This window comes from Choloepus didactylus, chromosome 2 (genome assembly GCF_015220235.1).
Source record: "Choloepus didactylus isolate mChoDid1 chromosome 2, mChoDid1.pri, whole genome shotgun sequence".
NCBI classification, from domain to species: domain Eukaryota; kingdom Metazoa; phylum Chordata; class Mammalia; order Pilosa; family Megalonychidae; genus Choloepus; species Choloepus didactylus.
Genome location: NC_051308.1, coordinates 216838098 through 216855559, shown reverse-complemented (window position 1 = coordinate 216855559; position 17462 = coordinate 216838098). Strand labels below are relative to the sequence as shown.

The following is a 17462-nucleotide window of genomic DNA, read 5'->3' as shown; positions in this document are numbered from 1 at the left end:
GGGGCCCTGATGGGGATTGGAGATTGGGGGAGCAAGGGGCAGCCTGGGCAGAAGCAGTGAAAGAGACCTGAGATTTGAGACCCCCAATCTCCAACTTGGGAAGTAGCTCTTGGCTGCTGATTCCAGGCAGGGCCCTGTGCTTGGCACCTGGGGAGTTCGTAGTCTGAGAGAGACACTGAGTGCTAACATTGTGCTGGGTGGAGGAGGTTGTGGGGTGGGATGGGGGTGGGAGGCTGTGGGGCCCAGACCTGCCTCCCTGAGGAATGCTTCAGCCCTGCCTGAGGGACAAAGGAGGTTAGCCAGCAGGGGGCGGGGGGAGGAAAGGGGGCTCCAAGCAGAGGGAATAGGGAGGAAGCCTGGCTCCTTCAAGGAACTAAAAAAGTGGACCGTGACTGGAGAGGCAGGGCTAGGACTTGGAAGGCCTAGCTTTGAGAACAGATTTGCAGTTTAGAGACCACCCTGTGTACCATATGGATTAGGGAGGACAAGGCGGGTGCAGGCAGACCTGACTGGCTGGGCCGCTGCTCCGTGCCGTGGAAAGACTTCCTTCCTCCCTGAGCCTGGGTCCAATCTCATTAGAAAATGAGCGAAACAGCACTGGCCTGTTTGCCTCCCCAGGCTAGTGTGCGATCTAGTGAGGCAAGAAGTATGCAAGGAGGTAGGAAAGTCACATTTACTGAACCTTTATTATCAGGTCTCACTTCAGGCATCTTGTGATTATTTCCCGTCACCTCCACAAACTATGGGGTCAGTGTGATCACAGACAGAGGGGTCACCTGCCAAGGTCACACAGCTGGTTGGTGGTGAACTGGGGTTTGTCTGATTCTTCCAACTCTAGAAGGGCCCCCCTTTGGGGGCTGGGGAAAAGGTTGTGGAGGGCAGAGTCCCTTCCCCAGAGAGGGCTGCAGAGGACAGGATCCCACCCCGACACCAGGGCCAGTCGGGAGGGGCTTTCATGAAGGGCACACAGGAGTGAGTGTGGCCCATGTCCCGAGGGGCAGGCTTGGTGCTTAGGGCTCCCCAGGAGCAAACATCAGACCTGACAGCGCACCTGCAATCAAAGTTGCATTTCATGTATCCATTTAATAGACCTTTGTTTCTGCACTGTGTAGGGGCATGGCATAGACATACAGTCATTTTGACACCAGAGACACTTTGATAAGGCCTAAAACACAAACTTAAAAAAAAGTCACCACCCAGGCTTCCGTATCCCATCCTTGGCTACGTCATCAGGAATCCCAGATCGGTGGGGTTTCAAGGAGTCAGTTGCACTCATTACTCGGAGCAAAAAATTGTGATGTATTAAAAGGGCCATGTCAAAAATCTCTCCATATCAAAGGGGCCTCGTCAAATGTTCTGCTTTAGAGCCTGTTCTGTGTTGGGTCCTGGGGATATGAGAGCATCTAAAGACAAGGTGGTGAGCCAAGGCCACAGGCCTGCACATACGGACACTGGCTCAGAGAATGGCAGGTCCCTAGAGAAGAGGATGGTGAGCTGAGGCAGGGTGGCCAGGGCAGTTCTCAGGAAGCCCTGATGGGGGGTTGGGGGTGGGACTAAGCCAGGCTCAGAGGGGCAGGGCAGCAGCAGACGGGGATCCTGGCCAAGATGAGTAGAGGCGTGAAAGGAACTGCAAGTAGTTCTGTCTGGCTGGAGTGGCATGTGGATGAGAAAGGACCTTGGATGTCCAAACTGGATGGGTAGAAGGGAACCATTGAGGGGTTTTAAGAAACTGGCCCAGCCCATTTTTTTAAAATGCAACTTTACTGAGATATATTCACATACCATACAATCATCCACAGCATACAATCAGTTGTTCACAGTACCATTATATCGTGTATTCCTCACCATAATTTTTGAACATTTTCATTACCACACACACAAAAGAATAAGAATAAAAGTTAAAGTAAAAAAGAACACCCAAAACATCCCATACCCCCCATCTTTCCCTATTAGTCATTTACTTTTTGTCCTCATCTTTCTATTCACCTGTCCATACACTGTATTAAAGGCAGTGGGAGCCACAGAGTTTTCACAATCACATGGTCACACAGTGTAAACTATACAGTTATACAATCGTCTTCAAGAATAAAGGCTACTGGGTTGCAGTTCAACTGTTCCAGGTATTTCCTTCTAGCTATTCCAATACACTGAAAACTAAAAAGGGATATCTATATAATGCACAAGAAGAACCTTCAGAATGACCTCTCGACTCTATTTGAAATCTCTCTGCCACTGAAACTTGATTTTGTTTCCTTTCTCTTCCCCCTTTTGGTCCAAGGCTTTCTCAATCCCATGATGCCAGGGCCAAGCTCATCCTCACAAATCATGTCCCACATTGCCAGGGAGATTTACACCCCTGGGAATCATGTCCCACGTAGGGGGGAAGGCAGTGAGTTTACCTGCAGTGTTGACTTAGAGAGAGAAAAGCCACATCTGAGCAACAAAAGAGGTTCTCTGAGGGTGAGTCTTAGGCACAATTTTAAGTAGGCTTAGTCTCTCCTTTGCAGGGCTTGGCCTTCTAAATTGGTAGCCCCCAATGCTTGTGAGAATATCATTAATTCCCCAGGTGGGGAAATTTAGTATTTCCACATTTCCCCCCAGGCCCTCAAGAGGACTTTGAAAATACATATTTATTTTCTGCCCACATTACTCTGGGATGTATTACGGCTTCAAATAACCTGTACAAACCAACCAGATTTCACCCCCATTCAACATTCCATGTAATTATGTTGTTTGAATATACTGACCTTACAAGTTAAATTATATAGTGTTACAAAAAATATAGATTTTGCACCTAATAAACATCTCTTCCTTTGGTTTCACACAGAAGTTGAAGTTTTAGAAACACTGTCCATATCATCTTTTACCCTTTAGTCTGACTACCTTAGTCCTAACCAAGTCCATTTTGTTCATGTCTCTAATTGGAGTCCGATCTCTTTTTTTCAGACTCTCTAACATTTGCTCTAAGGGGTAATGCTGACATTCGTAGCTGCCAGACTCTGGCTCTGAGTCTCAGGTGTCACACAGATACCCAAAGTTCCAGGGACTAATTGGTTATACACAAACAGCTCAGCATCTCAGAATTTAGAAATAACCATCACAACTCAGAAATAGATGTAACTGCTGTTAAGAGTTCACAGTTCAGGAACCTCTACAATAAGCCTTCCCCAAACAACCCATGCTCCCAGACTCAATCCTCAGAGCTTGCACACTATAGTTAGTCCAAACCAGTGAGACATTACAGTGCTTTTCATTTCTGTTTTATTTCACTCAATATACTGTCCTCAATGTCCATACACCTCACAACTTCACTCCTTCTTGAAGCACCTCAATACTCCACTATTTGTATATACCACAGTTCCATTCCATTCATCAGCTGATGTACCCTTAAGGCCACCTTCACCCACTGCAAATCGTGAACACTACCACCATAAACCCCACTGTGCAAATGTCCATTCATGTCCCTCTTTTCAGTTCTTGCAAGTATATATCCAGTAACCAAGTTGCAGGACATTATGGCAACCCCATCCAGCCCATTTTTAAAGATAAGGAGACAGAAACTCAGACACAAGGGTGCTTCGTCCTGAGAGCCTCCACCTGGAAGGAAACAGCCTACCTGGGCTCAGTATAAAGACAGTGATTTGCTGTTGAATTGTATCCACAGGCAAAGGAGGACTTCCTGTAGGCAGAGGGGCTGGGATGGGCCTGGGAATGAGAGAGGAGGGAGGGGAGGACCTGCATGGAAGGAGGGTCTTGTGAGCAGCAGATCCCAGAAGTAAAGGGCAAGCAGTGTGCCCATCTAGGTCCCTTGACTCTGAATCCAGGGCTTTATCCCCACCTTCCCATGGAAACACTCCCACCCTACCCCATCTCTGTCCTTCCTTTCCCACTGAGTGCCTATTGTGGGCTAGGCTGCTTTGGGGGCAATAGGCAGTGAATACCTCAGATCTATTCTCTGCCCTGCTGTGGTTGAGGACTATCTGCTGAGCAGATATTGAGTCCTTATTGTTATCAAGAAGCAGCCCACTATGCTGTGGGTCTTTGGAAGGCTTCTGAGATTAAATTGTTGAAGCTGTGACCTGGAAGGCTGAGAAGGAATGAGCCAGGTGAGGGATGATGATGCAGGCAGAGGGATGAGCACGTGCCAAGGACCAGGATGGGATGGGCATGAGAATGTGAAGCATGGCATCAGGGATCACTCTGGGGAGCGAGGTGTCAACACGTGGGGCCCTGGCTGAGGCAGGAGAGGCGGGCAGGGGCCAGATCCCGCAGGGCCAGAGAGCGAAGGGAAGCTGCTGGCGGCAGTTGCAGAGCTGGGATTTGCTTCTTGGAAAGAGACCATGGCATAGTACGGTCCAGAGAATTGTCTGGAGGGGAGGACCATGTGATCTGGCCAGAAATGGTGGTGGCAGTGGGAAAAGAAAGAAGCGAGAGTACATGTGAAAGATGCTGTGCAGCTGGGCTCAGCAGTCAGGGTGTGGGAACAAGCTTCCCCATCTGTGGCTGGAGCAGCTGAACACACAGTGGAGCCAGTTATCAATCTGGGTACATAGGAGAAGAAACAGTTTGTGGAATCTGGGGAGGGTGGACAGGAGATTTTTTTTTTTTTCATGTCCTAAGCCTGTGGTATGAAGCATGGGCTTTGGAGTGAGAGTTGGGTTCAATCTCAGTTCTGCCACCTTCTAGGTATGTGACCTTGGGGCTGGTCACTTTTCTCTGAGTCTCAATTTCCTCTCAGGGTGCTGGGGAGGATAAGATTAGGTAATGTTAATCAAGTGCAGGCATTCAATAAAGGTGGGTTCCCTTCCCTTTGGGAGCAGGGTGCACTATGGGGAGAAGAGAGCAGTGGGGGAGGAGGGGTCAGCAGGCCCTGGCCCTGCCCTCGGCTGGTCTCCAGGGCTCTAGGAGAGGGCCCGGGTCTGTAGGTGCAGGGCCCACCCCGGCTGCCCCCATGACCTCTGTCTTGCCTCCAGGGAAGCACTGCAAGGGCAGCTGCTGCCTGCAGAGCAGGATGAGGACGCTGAGGACGTGTGCAAGCCTCTGTCCTGCGGCCGGGAGATCACAGACACCTTGTGCGTGGGCCCCGTCTTCACCCCGGCAAGCATCATGTGAGCAGTCCCGTTCCCCCACCCTGGAGAACCCCAGCGGGGCCGCAGAGATGCCTCTGGGAGAGGCAGGGAAGGTGGCGAGCAGGGGCACGGGCCAGGACTCTGGTGCTCACTCTGCCGCCCCTGTGCCCTGCCTCTAGTGTTTCTGCCCTGTAAATAGGACCAGTCTTACACTCGCTGTAGTTCAAGTATGCAACATAAATCCTGTCCCTTCCAGCCGTGTCTGCCTCCTCTGCAGCGCCAGGGGCCTGGTCAGCCAGGTGTGGGGTGCGCTTGGGGTCTCCCTCGGTCTCCTTCTCACCATTGTAAATATGAAGCAAATAAATATTTAGTGTTTTGTTTTTTTTTTTTTAATATGGCAATTCGATTTGCAAAGTGGCCTGGGCTAGGCCTGCAGAGAGACTTCCCTTTCTACCCTGCCCCAATAAACCCATGCCTGAGGCTTTGGGCCTGACCACTCTCCTGAGCCCCAGCTGCACTGCGGGCGTCTCCCACAGGCACCCACCTTCTCTGCTTCAGCTCTCTCCTCCTCTCAGGCCTTCCTGCATGGCATCATAAGGAAGGATGACCTTTTGGGGGTTGAGGTGGGGGGATGCGAGTTGCCTCCCTTCAGCCCTGGCACTATGGCCTCTGGGTGAACCCAACCTCTAGCCCAAGGCCTGGCCCAGAGGAGGGGCCAGTGAGCATTTGACACGGCTCTGGAAATTAGAACCAGAGGTAAAGAAAGAACAGAAGATGGGCAGCTGGGAGGTTTTGAGACCTGCACCGCTGACCCTCCTTGCAGGTGGCAAGGCAGTGAGTGATGCACGTCTCCTGGTGGCTGACTGTACTTATCCAGGCAGTAACTGTTAGCGCACAGCGTGCTACCTTGTCCAGTGCCTATGGTCCTGACACCTCCTCAGACTGACAGTCCTTCCTCGGGACAAAGGCTCCCTCCCACTGCCAGGGTTCTAAGCTACCCACCTGGGGAGTCAGTTGCTAACCAGCAAAGGAGAAGTTCAGAGTTTAGAGTTCCCCTAGCTGCTCTAAGGGGCTCTAAAGGTCTTTCTCCTTCAGTTGTTTTCTTTTCTTTTCTTTTTTTTTCCTGTTTTGGAGCTATAACTCATATGCCATACAACTCACCCTTTTAAAGTGTACAGTTCAGTGGTTTTTAATATATTCACAAAGTTGTGCAACCATCACCACTATTTGTTTTAGAATATGTTTATCACCCCATAAAGAAACCCATATCCACTAGCAGTCACTCCCATTTGTGCCCTACTCCCAGCCCCAGGCAACCATGGATGTACTTTGTCTCAATGGATTTTCCCATCTGAAATTTCACTGCAATTATTTTTATACTGTCACTTGAGCTTCTCTCCAGGTAAGCCTCACTGTCCTGCTTCAATATCTCAGTTCTGGTTCCTGCATGTGGCTTTGAGGTCATCTTATGAGGTAACACATCTTAAGTTCATACCTTATGAGTGAACTAGGTGCTTGCCAGTGGCTCATGTTTCCAGGCTGGGCCTAATTTTTCAGACATCAAGAGACCTAGAGACCAATCAAAAAGGGTTACTCTCAGGCCCTTTCTTATCCATCCAAAGCTGTGTTTTACAGCTACTACCGCACTGACCTCCATCTGCCCTCTATGTGACTATTTGAGACTTGTTCCATCTCAGATGTCCCAGCAGACCTGGGCCTACTCACACTTTTTTTTTTTTTGGTGGGGTTAGCGAGTGGCAAATAGGTTTTTCTGCTGGAATCTGCATCTGCTTCTGAAAGCGGCAGGGGCCCTGGGGGAGACATGACTAGCCGCCTGTGTGAGGCCCCGGCACACCTGATTACCTCATCTGAGGCAGGTACTCTAGGGAAGGCCCTCTGTTGCTTTTATAGTGACAGCAGCTGGCACAGACATTGAACAGGGTTCTACTGGAACTTTTCAAGAGTGGCATGCTCTACTTGTTGCAAGAATGTGACATTTACCTATCTGAGAAAGATATACACAAACTTGATATTGCTTACATAGGAATACTAGTTAACATTCATTTCTTTTCAGTTATTTCCTATGGTTTGTTGTTTCCATCTTTTTCCCAAGAGAAAGAGGGAAAAAAGCATTGTGCATGTGGAAGAACGTTGGTGAGTATTAAGGGGCTTCAGGCACTTAGAAGGGAATTTGACCAGAGGTCTCTGGAGAACTGGCTGCAAGCTCCTCCCTAATCTAGGAGTGACCTCTCCCGCTATTCTGGATGCTCCAGAAGCCAGACTTTTCTGTTGGCCTCTCATAGACCCCTGCTGGGACCTCCTGCATGCAGCCTTACCTGCGGGACATCCTTCTCTCACCACCTCCCCACAACCTGAAGCTCCTCTTTTGCACCAAGTCCAGACATTCATTCACTCACTCACTTCACTCACTCACTTTGGATGGTTAACAGACCTGCTGCTGCCCCAGACCAAGCCACCATCCTCTCCCACCCAGGGACTGGTCCCCTGCTTCCCCCTTACCCTCCACAGTTCATTCTCCACTCAGGAGCCAGAATGATCCTCTACAAACATCATTAGATTTCATCACTTGGTGATTACCGTTTCACCAAGAATGAAATTTGAAGTCCTCGGGCAACTACCTCTCTTGACTGTCACCTGCTCCCCAACCCACCCACCCACTGGGCCCACACTGACCTCCTCACTCTTCAAACACTCCATGCATGTCACCTCTGTGGGCCTGCACCTACTGTTCCCTCTCTTTGCAATGATCTTCCCAGGTTATCTGTGGGGCTCACTCACTTCATTCAGGTTCTATTCAAATGTTTTCTTTAGGAGAGGCCTTTCCTGACCCTCCCTTTAGAAAACAGCACTCCACAGTCTCTCTTCTCCGTTACTGGTTTTCCTTTTCTTCATGACACCTACCACCACTGGACATGCTCTGCGCCAGTTTGGATGTATTATGTCTCCCAAAATGCCATTATCTTTGATGCAGTCTTATGGGGGCAGATGTATTTGTATTGATTAGATTGGAATCCTTTGTTTTTGGAGATGTGACTCAATCAACTGTGAGTGAAAGTTTGATTGGATAATTTCCATGGAGGTGTTACCCCGCCCATTCAGGGTAGGTGTTAATTGGGTCACTGGAGTCGTATAAAGGAGTCCACAGACAAGAGGACCTCAGGACAACTGAGAGTGACATGTTGAAGAGCAACTGCAGCTACGAAAGGACAAAATGCCCCAAGAGCAATATTTTGGAGAATGCCATTTTGAAATGCCACCTGGGAGCAAGCGGATGCCAGTCATGTGCCTTCCGAGCTAAGAGGTTTTCCCAACACTAATGGCCATCCTTCAGTGAAGGTACCCAATTGCTGATACCTTACCTTGGACACTTGATGGCCTTCAGACTGTAACTTTGTGACCAAATAAACCCCCTTTATAAAAGCCAATCCATTTCTGGTATTTTGCAAAACAGCAGCATTAGCAAACTGGAACATGCTCCATCATTTCAGCCTGTGCATCATCCATCGGCAGCTCTAGAGCATGAGCTCTTTGGAGAAGGGACTTTATTTAGTTCTTCATTGCTTACCACCTGGAATAGGTGCTTCAAAAGTTATGCCAAGTGGACAAATTAATAAACAGAGCACTTCACCTATCTGAATCTGTTTACTCATTTATAAAATTTGCTTTCTAAATATATATACTCCCCTCTGAGGTTTATTGTGAGGACTAAATAAGAAAATGGGCCAGGGCCTAGCATATCATTAGGTGTTAAATAAATGATACTGAAAGGTAATTCCTTCATCATTTATTGAGCACTTACTGTGGCCATGTTCTGTGCGAGATGGTGGTGATGCAGAGGTGAGTCCTTGTGAGTCCTCAAGTTGCTCACTCTGCAGTGAGGTCATAGAGGCTCTTGAATGATAGAGCAAGGAATCTGGACTTAATTTTGCAGATAGTAGGGGGCCATAAAGGCTTCCAGAGCAGCATGACAGGACTTGTGGGAAGATAATCTGAAAGTGTATTCAAAAAGGACAGAGAGAGGGTCCTTCAACCCCAATCAGTAAGACAAGCCTGGCCAGGGAGCTTGATGCGGTCAGAGGGAAACAAGTAGTCATTTCTGTCCACCACTGCTCAGGAGGGAGATGATAGCTCTCCAAGTGTGTGTCATCTCTCCTATTCCAGCTGTAAAGGGACTGTAGGGGAAGCAAGAGGATGGGGGTTCACATTTATTCCTATGCTCCACTTTAAACTCTTTTCCTGGCTCCTCTGGGGTGATCTGCTAAGCCTGTGTAAATTCAACCAACAAAATTATCAGCCTCCTAGCTGATTTATCAGTTTCCACTCTTGTTCCCCAATGATCCTTTCTCCACACAGCAGCTAGGGGGATCTTTTTGAAACATGAATCAGATTCTATCAGTCCTCTGCTAAAAACCCTTCAGTGGCTTCCCATTGCAGTGCCAATAAAAGCCAAATTGCCAGAGACTCTCTATGTTGTAAACCCCTGCCCACATCTCCAATCTCCTTCTCAGGCCATTCTTCTCTCACCATGTTCCAGCCCACTGGTCTCTTTTCAGTTCCTCACAATTGCTTCCTCCTAAGAAAATACCAAGTGCTGATCTTCCTTTCCTCAGCTGCATAGCCAGTTGATAACTTCCACCCTGTGTGGAGGAGATTGGCCCGAGAAGAGAAGTCAGGAGTGGGAAGTACTGGATTGGTTTGCATCCTTATTCCAACCCCTGATCCTTTTCCCTAACCCCCCAAATTGGTTGGGTTCAGGCTGCTAACGAGGCATGAGGCACATCTAGGACTTAGAGCCCCTGCAGGGGGGATCCACCAAGACCCACCAAGGAGGAGGAAACTACCCTGATGTCCTAGAAGATTAAGGTAGTATACCACAGTGTTTAAGAGACTTGGGTTCAAACCTCAGTTTTGCTGTTTCCAAGCTGTTACACTGGGCATGTTCCCCATCTGTATAATGCGCCTACTTACAGGGCTGTATGAGGATTGAGATAATGCAAGTGAAATGCTTATCATGGTGCTTGACATGTGGTGAACACTCTGTAAATGCCATTGTTAAGTTATGCCAGCCCCATCTGGTAGTGATTTCATGCTATCTCCTTCTCTATTCCTGTCATGGTTCCTGCCATCGTCTGCAGCTCTATTTACTACCACATACTGATAACCCCCAAATCAGTTATCTCTAGCCTAGAACTGCAGACCAGTGTACCCATATGGACATCTCCACTCTGTACTTCACACTCACCACATACACACAGAACTCATCACAATTCCCACTTCTCCCACCACAAACCTGCTCTTCCCCCCGTTTTTCTCATTTCAGTAAATGGCACCACCATCCACTCAGGTGCTCAAGCCAGAAATCTGGATGTCTTCCTGGCTGCTGCTCATTGCTAATCCACCACATCCCCCAAGTCCTTTCAGTTTTGTCTCTGACATTAGTGCTCAAATCTATCCACATCTCTCTTCTGGCTAGGCCATGCCACCATCATCTCTGGCCTGGTAATGCTGTGACTGGTCTCCTTTCTTCTACCTTCACATAGTGGTTAGAATTGTCTTTTTAAGATGCATATATGACCATGTTGTTCCTCAGCTTCAAACCCTTTCATCGCATCCCAGTGCGCTAGGGATCAAGTCCAAGCCCCAAACACAATTATACTGTGCAATAGGATCCGGTGGTCCCTATTTTTCCTCTACATCTTCGTCCCCTCTCTTTATATTCTCCACCCATATGTCCGTCCATCCGTCCATCCATCCATCCATCCATGCATTTTACCCATCACTTTTTTCAGTTCCTCCAAAGACTTCTGAGCTTTGAAACATGCCATCTTCTTTGAATTATTCTGCCTTCAGCTAATTTGCCAATGGTATTCTCAACATAGCAGCCAACATGATCTTTAAAAAATGAGTCAGTTCATGTCACTCCCTGCTCAAAATCTAATGGCTCTCCAGCTCACTGAGTAAAAGTGAGCTTACAGAGGCCTCCACAAATCAAACAAGCTTCCCACTCCCTCATCTCATCCCTCCGACCCCATCTCTTACTAGTCTCCTTCCTCAATCACACCACTCTAGTTTCATGTCCCTCTTTCTGTTCCTATAACATGCCAGGCACACTTTTTTAAAACCCAAAATATCCCCTTGGGTCTCTCCCTCATCCCTTTTAGGTCTTTGCTCAAATGTTACCAACTCAGTGATGCCTTCCTGACCACCCTCTTTAAAACATATCACCCCCACTCCCACCTCCGAACTCCATAATCCCCTTTTCAGCCTTGCCTTTTCCCACAGATGACCATTGACATACATTTTACTTAGAACTAAGCTCTTGAGGGCTTTTGTTTTACCTTGTTCACTGGCATGTCCCCAATGCCTAGAACCCTGGGCTACACATAGGTGTTCAATAAATAACTTGAAGTAATGAATGCATCTTTCAGGTCTCAGCTTAGGAATGTCTCCCTTTTCTATGACTCTCCATGCCTTGGTTAGGTGTTGCTTCTCTAGGCTTGATAGTATCCTGTAATTACTGCTATTAAAGAACTACTAATCACAGTGTAGTATAATTTTTCTCCCTACTTGTCACCCTGTACATCTGTTAATTTCACAAGGACAGGGAGTGTTTCTCCTATTTGCTAACATGATCCAGAGCCTAGCGGAGTGCTTGGCACAGAGTAAATGCTGTGTCTTTAGAATGAACTAGTCCTGGAGGATGGGGGTGTTTCTGAATCCTGAGTGGATGGGAGCATATGGCCCCTTCTCAGCTCCTGAACAGCACCCTAGATCCTGCAGTGAGGCATGCCAGTTCCAGAGATTACTATCTGGAACAGGTTGGGGGCCCTGCAGAACCTCATGATTACACTTAGCAAGAGCCCAGCTTGACACATCCATGAGCCCTAGGCAGGGGGGCAGTGGGCTGGGTGACTTTGGGCAAGGGTTACCAGACAAAATACAGGACATCTAGTTAAATTTGAATTCAGATAAACGAATAACCTTGTGGTAAATGTATGTCCCATGAATATTTGGGACATTCTTCGACATTATTTGTAGTTCATTTGAAATTAAACTTTAACTGGCATCTTACATTTGCTAATTCTGGGGTCCCTAACCTGGTAAGTCCCCGTACTCTGGATGACCCTGATCCTCTCTGAGTTTCGTTTTCCTCATCTGTGAAATGGGGTTATTTCTCAGAGACTTGCCGCAGGGACTCCTCAAGCGGAACTCCTCATCCCCAACCCCGGTCTTCCTTCTGCCCTGAGGAAGCCTGTGGGAAGCGCATTGGTCTCGGGAGAGTCTCTCGCCGAGTAAATAGTAGCAACAACCTTCCCTTAGCAGCTTCGGTTTTCTCACCTGTGAATAGGACTGTCGGGTGGAAAGGATACCCTAAATTACTGAACCGCCGGAGTTACGATTGCTCGGCTTTCAACTCCTTGAACTCTCCATCACCTCTCTCAACCCCGTCGGCCGCGAATTTCCGGTGATGTGACGTCACTTCCGTGTCCAAGAGCCTCTTCGTCTTGGTGCCACATGCTTTCGCGCCCTCTGCCGGCTCGGAGGAGGGAACGACTTTACCAAGGCGACAGTGCGAAGAGACGGCGGAGCCCATTGGTTGAAAGACGGAGAGAGGCACCTCGCCCTGCCAACCTCCACCAATCGAAAGCCGAACCTTCGCGGAGGGCGGGACTCCCACGGGAAAGGGGTCAACCAGGGACAGAGGTGGCATAGGAAGGGGGCGACCTCGTCCCTGCGGGCTAGAAAGGTCAGAAGTAACACCGGAAGTGGGTTCCTTGTCCATTGGCCACTTCCGCTTCTAATTTAAAAGTAGGCGAATGCTAGAGTAAAAGAACCGTAGGGCTGTGCGGATGTAAGGGAACTCGGCCCCAGTGTCTTCGTCACCCATTTCGTGCTCGAGAAAAGACATCTGTTGAATTCATGCAGAAAATCAGAGGCTTTGCATGAATTCTTGATTTCCAGGCCACGGTGGTTTCCGTTTTATAGTGATAAGGAGTACTTGCTGTGTGCCAGCTCTGTCTTTGTCCTTCATTCGCATTATTTCATTTAATTCTCACAGGCCTGGGAAATGGGTATTATGACACAGACTCCGACTCCTGATGCCTGTGTTGGTATCCTGGTTCTTTCAGTTATTAGTGTGTCTGGGGCAAGTTATTCTTTTTGTCACAATTTCTGCATCTGTAAAATGGGATAAGAATAGTATCTACCTCACACCATTGTTCTAAGGATTAAATAAGTGCATATATTTAAGCCCTTAGAACATGGTAACCATAATAACCATTTAATAAAGTAACCATTTGCAAAGTAGGAAACAGCTTAGAATATGAAGTAATTTGCCAAAAACAGAGAGAAACTAATGGAGGCAGGTTGGGAAGCATCTTTGCCTCCTCTGAAGAGTTCCTGAAATCACTGTAACATGCTGTGCTTAGAGGAAGCCATAATTGCCTTTATTGCAGCATACTTATGTACTTAATAGGACCTCATTACCATATGGCTGTTCTCTGGGCATTTTAGTAACTGATGAAAATGGTGAGGTTTTCTAAATTAGGGGCAAGGCTTCTGGGAGAGGTTAGGATGGGTGGTTCCAGGGTCCATCTCCTGTTAAATACAAAAATCAGCAGAAATGAACTTGTGAGCATGCTAAATTCGAAATCCTGGACGATATCCAAGTGGAGATAATTGTGATTTGGTGTGGTAAGTTTTGTGTCAGTGGGAAGCACAGGGGGCTGAGGAAGGACTTACTAGAGACAACTTGCCTGCTTTGGAAGTTAGGACAGGCTTTGCAGAGGCAGTGGGTCTTAACAGATAAACAGGAGTTGATCAGGTGGAAAAGTCTGGAGAGGTTGAGGGAAGCATGCCAGACCAGGATAATGGCATGTACAAGGGAATAGTGGTATGATAATTCTGAGTCTTTATCTTGGGGACTGGAGTACAGGCTGAGAAATGAGAATGAAATGGAGATTGGAGCCATATGCTGAACGGTTATCAGGATGTCCTCAGAAGTTTTTAAGCAGGAGAGAAAGGAAGCCAGCACTGCATTTTTGATGACTCACTAGGAAGCAGTGAAAAGAGTGTGGTAGACAGTCTCTAAAACAGCCCCCAGTGATCCCTGCCTCCTGTATTCACACTCTGGTGTAATCTTTTTCCCTTGAGTATGGCCTGGACTTCATGATCCAATTTTAAGGAAGAGAAGGCATCAGAAGTCCTGGGTTGTCATTTCTGAGATTAGATCTCAAAAAGTCTGTGGGCACCCTCTCCTCTCCCCACTTGTTCTGAGGGAAGCCAGCTACCATGTTGAGAGCTGCCCTTTGGAGAAAGTTATGTATCAAGGAACTAATGTCTCTGATCAATAGCCAGTGAGGACCTGAGGCCTGTCAACAGCCATGTGAGTGAGCTCAGAAGTGCATCCTCCCCCAGGGGAGCCTTGAAATGACTGTAGCACCAGCCAGCACCTGAAGAAAGACCCAGAGCCAGGGGCCCAGCTAAGCCATGCCCAGATTCCTGACCCACAGAAACTGTGAGATAATAAATGTTTGTGGTTTTAAGTTTTAACGAATTTTAAGGTAATATGTTATGTGGCAATAGATAACCGAGGGATTAGAGGCAAAGAAAGGGAGAGGAGGAGGAGAGGTGATGAAAATCTGAATTGGAGCAGTGGCTGTGGGGGTGAAGAGCAAGGGACAAATTTAAAATATGTCAGGATAAAGAATTGAAACTATTTGGCAATGGAGTTGGATGTGAGGATAGGGGAGAAGGCAGAGGAGAGAACAATGCCAGTATTTGGCAACATGGGATATGGTATTTGCTAGAATTGCTAGCCTACCGGGAACTGGGGAGGAGTTTAAAAAGAAGCTCCTTGAGATTTTGGGAAACAAGATAGATCAAAAAAGTAGATTCAGTTGGACAAAGAGAAAATAATCACTGTGGTCTGGGGAGGAAATATTGCAAAAATAAGTAAAATAAAATCAAGAAAGGAAAAGCTGGAGGAACCTGTCTTCCTTGAGTTAGATTTACTTGTCAAAGTGTATGCACTACCACTTCCCCCTTCATCCAGTCATTCATCCAACCAATATTTATTAAGAGCATTCTCTGTGCTGGGCACTGTTCTAGTACTGGGAATGCAGAAGTGAGCAAAAAAGTCTGCCTTCACGGTGCTCACATCCTGGCTGTGAGAGAAACAATAAGATTTTTAGCATCTGGCTGTCACTCTGTCTGACATGCATTCTACTTTACTCTTTGGGGGTTTCAGTATACACAAAAGTAATCCTTCCAACAACTGGCCTCTCAGTTTCTTGACCTCCTTTGAGGATCTTTTCCTCCATCCATCTCAGCCACTCACTCCCATGGTCATACCTTAAACCTTGTGATACGTCTAATTCTGCAAGCAACAACACCTCTGTCTTTCTAGTTATTCTCTCTAGAATCCTAACTTCGTCAATTCTTCAATCCCTGGACCTACAACCTATCAATCCTATATTTTTGTACTATTTCTCTCCCCATTAATGTCCTCTCTTCCCCCTTTACCCAGCTATATCATCCAGGATAGGTGAGGCAGTGGTATGGTAACAAATAATCCCAAAATTTCAGTGGTTTATACTTTAATCCTTAAAACAATAAAGTTTTATTTCTTGCTCACACTATTGTGGCTTGACAGGGTTTCAGCTAATCATTGTCCCTCAGAGACCCAGGCTGATGGAACAGCCATCATCTCAAATAATGCTGGTCACTATGCTAGAGAGAAGAGAGAACTCTGGGGGCCTCACTGGCAACTAAAAGCTCCATCTAGGACTGCTACCATCATGAACTAGTCACACGGCCACACCCAGCCTCAAGTGGACAGGGATGTGCATTTCTACCCAATGTCTAGAAGTGGGGTGGAGGGGTGAGGTTGAAGAAATGGAATATTTGTGAACAGCACTAAAGGCTCCCTCATCTACTTCAATTCCATGGTCAATCTTTATAATCATCTCCTTGCATTCATTCATTCATTGTAATCTCTTAGCAAAACTACAACCCTGGTTAAATACTACTCTGTGCCTACGCCCATGCAAGCTGAAAGTGCTGGCCATCTTGGAGTTGCTGACAGCTTCCCAGGGCAGGACCTCCAGCCTACCCTAGATTGCAGTCCCTGGCTTTTGTATTTCATAAATGGGGGTTAGATGTGGGCTGGAGAATTCAGAGAAGGCTTTCTTGAGGGAGGAAAGAAACATTTATTTGTTGAGACCCTACTGGGAACCATTTGTATGAGCAATAACATGCACTGGGCCTCAAAGATTGGGGAGAAGTTGCTTCTTTGGTTACTAGAGAGAAAGGGGAAAGATATATTTGGGGTGGGATGGTGAGAAGATGCACAAAGGGGTGCTGGTGGGAAATAGCTTTAGTGTGGGGAGGTGACAGTGGTGATGATATGAATGATCAGGTTCAAGTGACCAGCCACTGAGGTGTGCTGCCTCTGCCTCCTAAGTATCTCTTGAATTCAACTACTTTTCAGTATCCCTGCTGCCACTACCAAAATCCAGTCCAACCTCACCACTCATCTCTTATTTGGATTACTTTAACTGCTTGCTAACCAATCTCCCAACACTAGTCTTGTAACTGAGAAGTTGGGATTTAAGGGATGATTATGATTACTGTATCATTATACAGATATTCCTTTTTTACTTCCTGGTATATTAGAGTAGACAGAGGGAAATATCTGAAATCTCTGAACTGTAATCCAGCTGCCTTGATCTCTGATAATGATTGTATAACCTTTTTCTTGTGCCCTTGTGATTTTAAAAACCTTGTGACTGACCTTCAGTTGTATCCATTTTATCTGTTTTTTTGACTTTAGAGTCTTATGATCACTAAAGACAGCCCCTAATGTTTATTCTAATGAAGGGCCTTGGGTCAGTCCAGAACTAACCCACCCCAATTCCAAAGTTATCTTGATAACCTAACCAAAATAGGCCTGCCTGACATGTGCAGTAGCTTAGACTTTAGTATATGAGACCTATTCCTCATTATAATACTAAAAATCACTCTATCATCACATTAAGGCCACCATTTTCTTATATACATTCTGAGACTAAGCATGTAATCAATCTGTGCATGCTCAATAATTAATTAGATCACCTCTAAGTACATCATCTAGAGCCATTGTGTTCATTATCCTAAAACCTGCCCATCTTTTGATACTATACAACTATAAGAATTACTGCAATTCAGGGAGTCTGGTCACCAATGTCATGCGTAGCAATAAACGCTTTCTCTCTTTGAAACCCCATTGTCTCAGGAATTGGTCATTTGAGCACACTGGGCAGAGAATCCACCACCTTTGTCCAGTGCCAGTCTCCACTCTTCTCCAACCCATTCTCTTAACAGAAGTTAGGG

The 17462-nt window shown here is 46.9% G+C and overlaps 1 protein-coding gene and 1 long non-coding RNA gene across 4 annotated transcripts in view; one reads left to right on the top strand and one right to left on the bottom strand.

Annotated features, from left to right (window-relative positions):
- The window catches only part of AZIN2 (antizyme inhibitor 2), a 41567-nt gene extending 36118 nt beyond the window's left edge, over nucleotides 1-5449 (top strand). For both annotated transcript variants that reach the window (XM_037827812.1, XM_037827813.1), the window contains one exon: nucleotides 4974-5449. In XM_037827812.1, the coding sequence (XP_037683740.1) occupies nucleotides 4974-5112 (139 nt within the window). In that variant the 3' untranslated portion in view covers nucleotides 5113-5449. The remainder of the gene's footprint in view (nucleotides 1-4973) is intronic.
- LOC119527607 lies at nucleotides 3016-12552 on the bottom strand. Of its 2 annotated transcripts, none has more exons than XR_005215439.1 (3): nucleotides 8890-10576; nucleotides 6565-6638; nucleotides 3016-5401 (listed from the first exon to the last, which is right to left on the bottom strand). It is a non-coding gene; the product is annotated as an uncharacterized LOC119527607 (long non-coding RNA). The 2 variants fall into 2 exon arrangements; XR_005215440.1 differs by lacking the exon at nucleotides 3016-5401 and adding an exon at nucleotides 12429-12552 and having other exon boundaries at nucleotides 6326-6638; nucleotides 8890-9727.
- Nucleotides 12553-17462: the final 4910 nt, after the last annotated feature.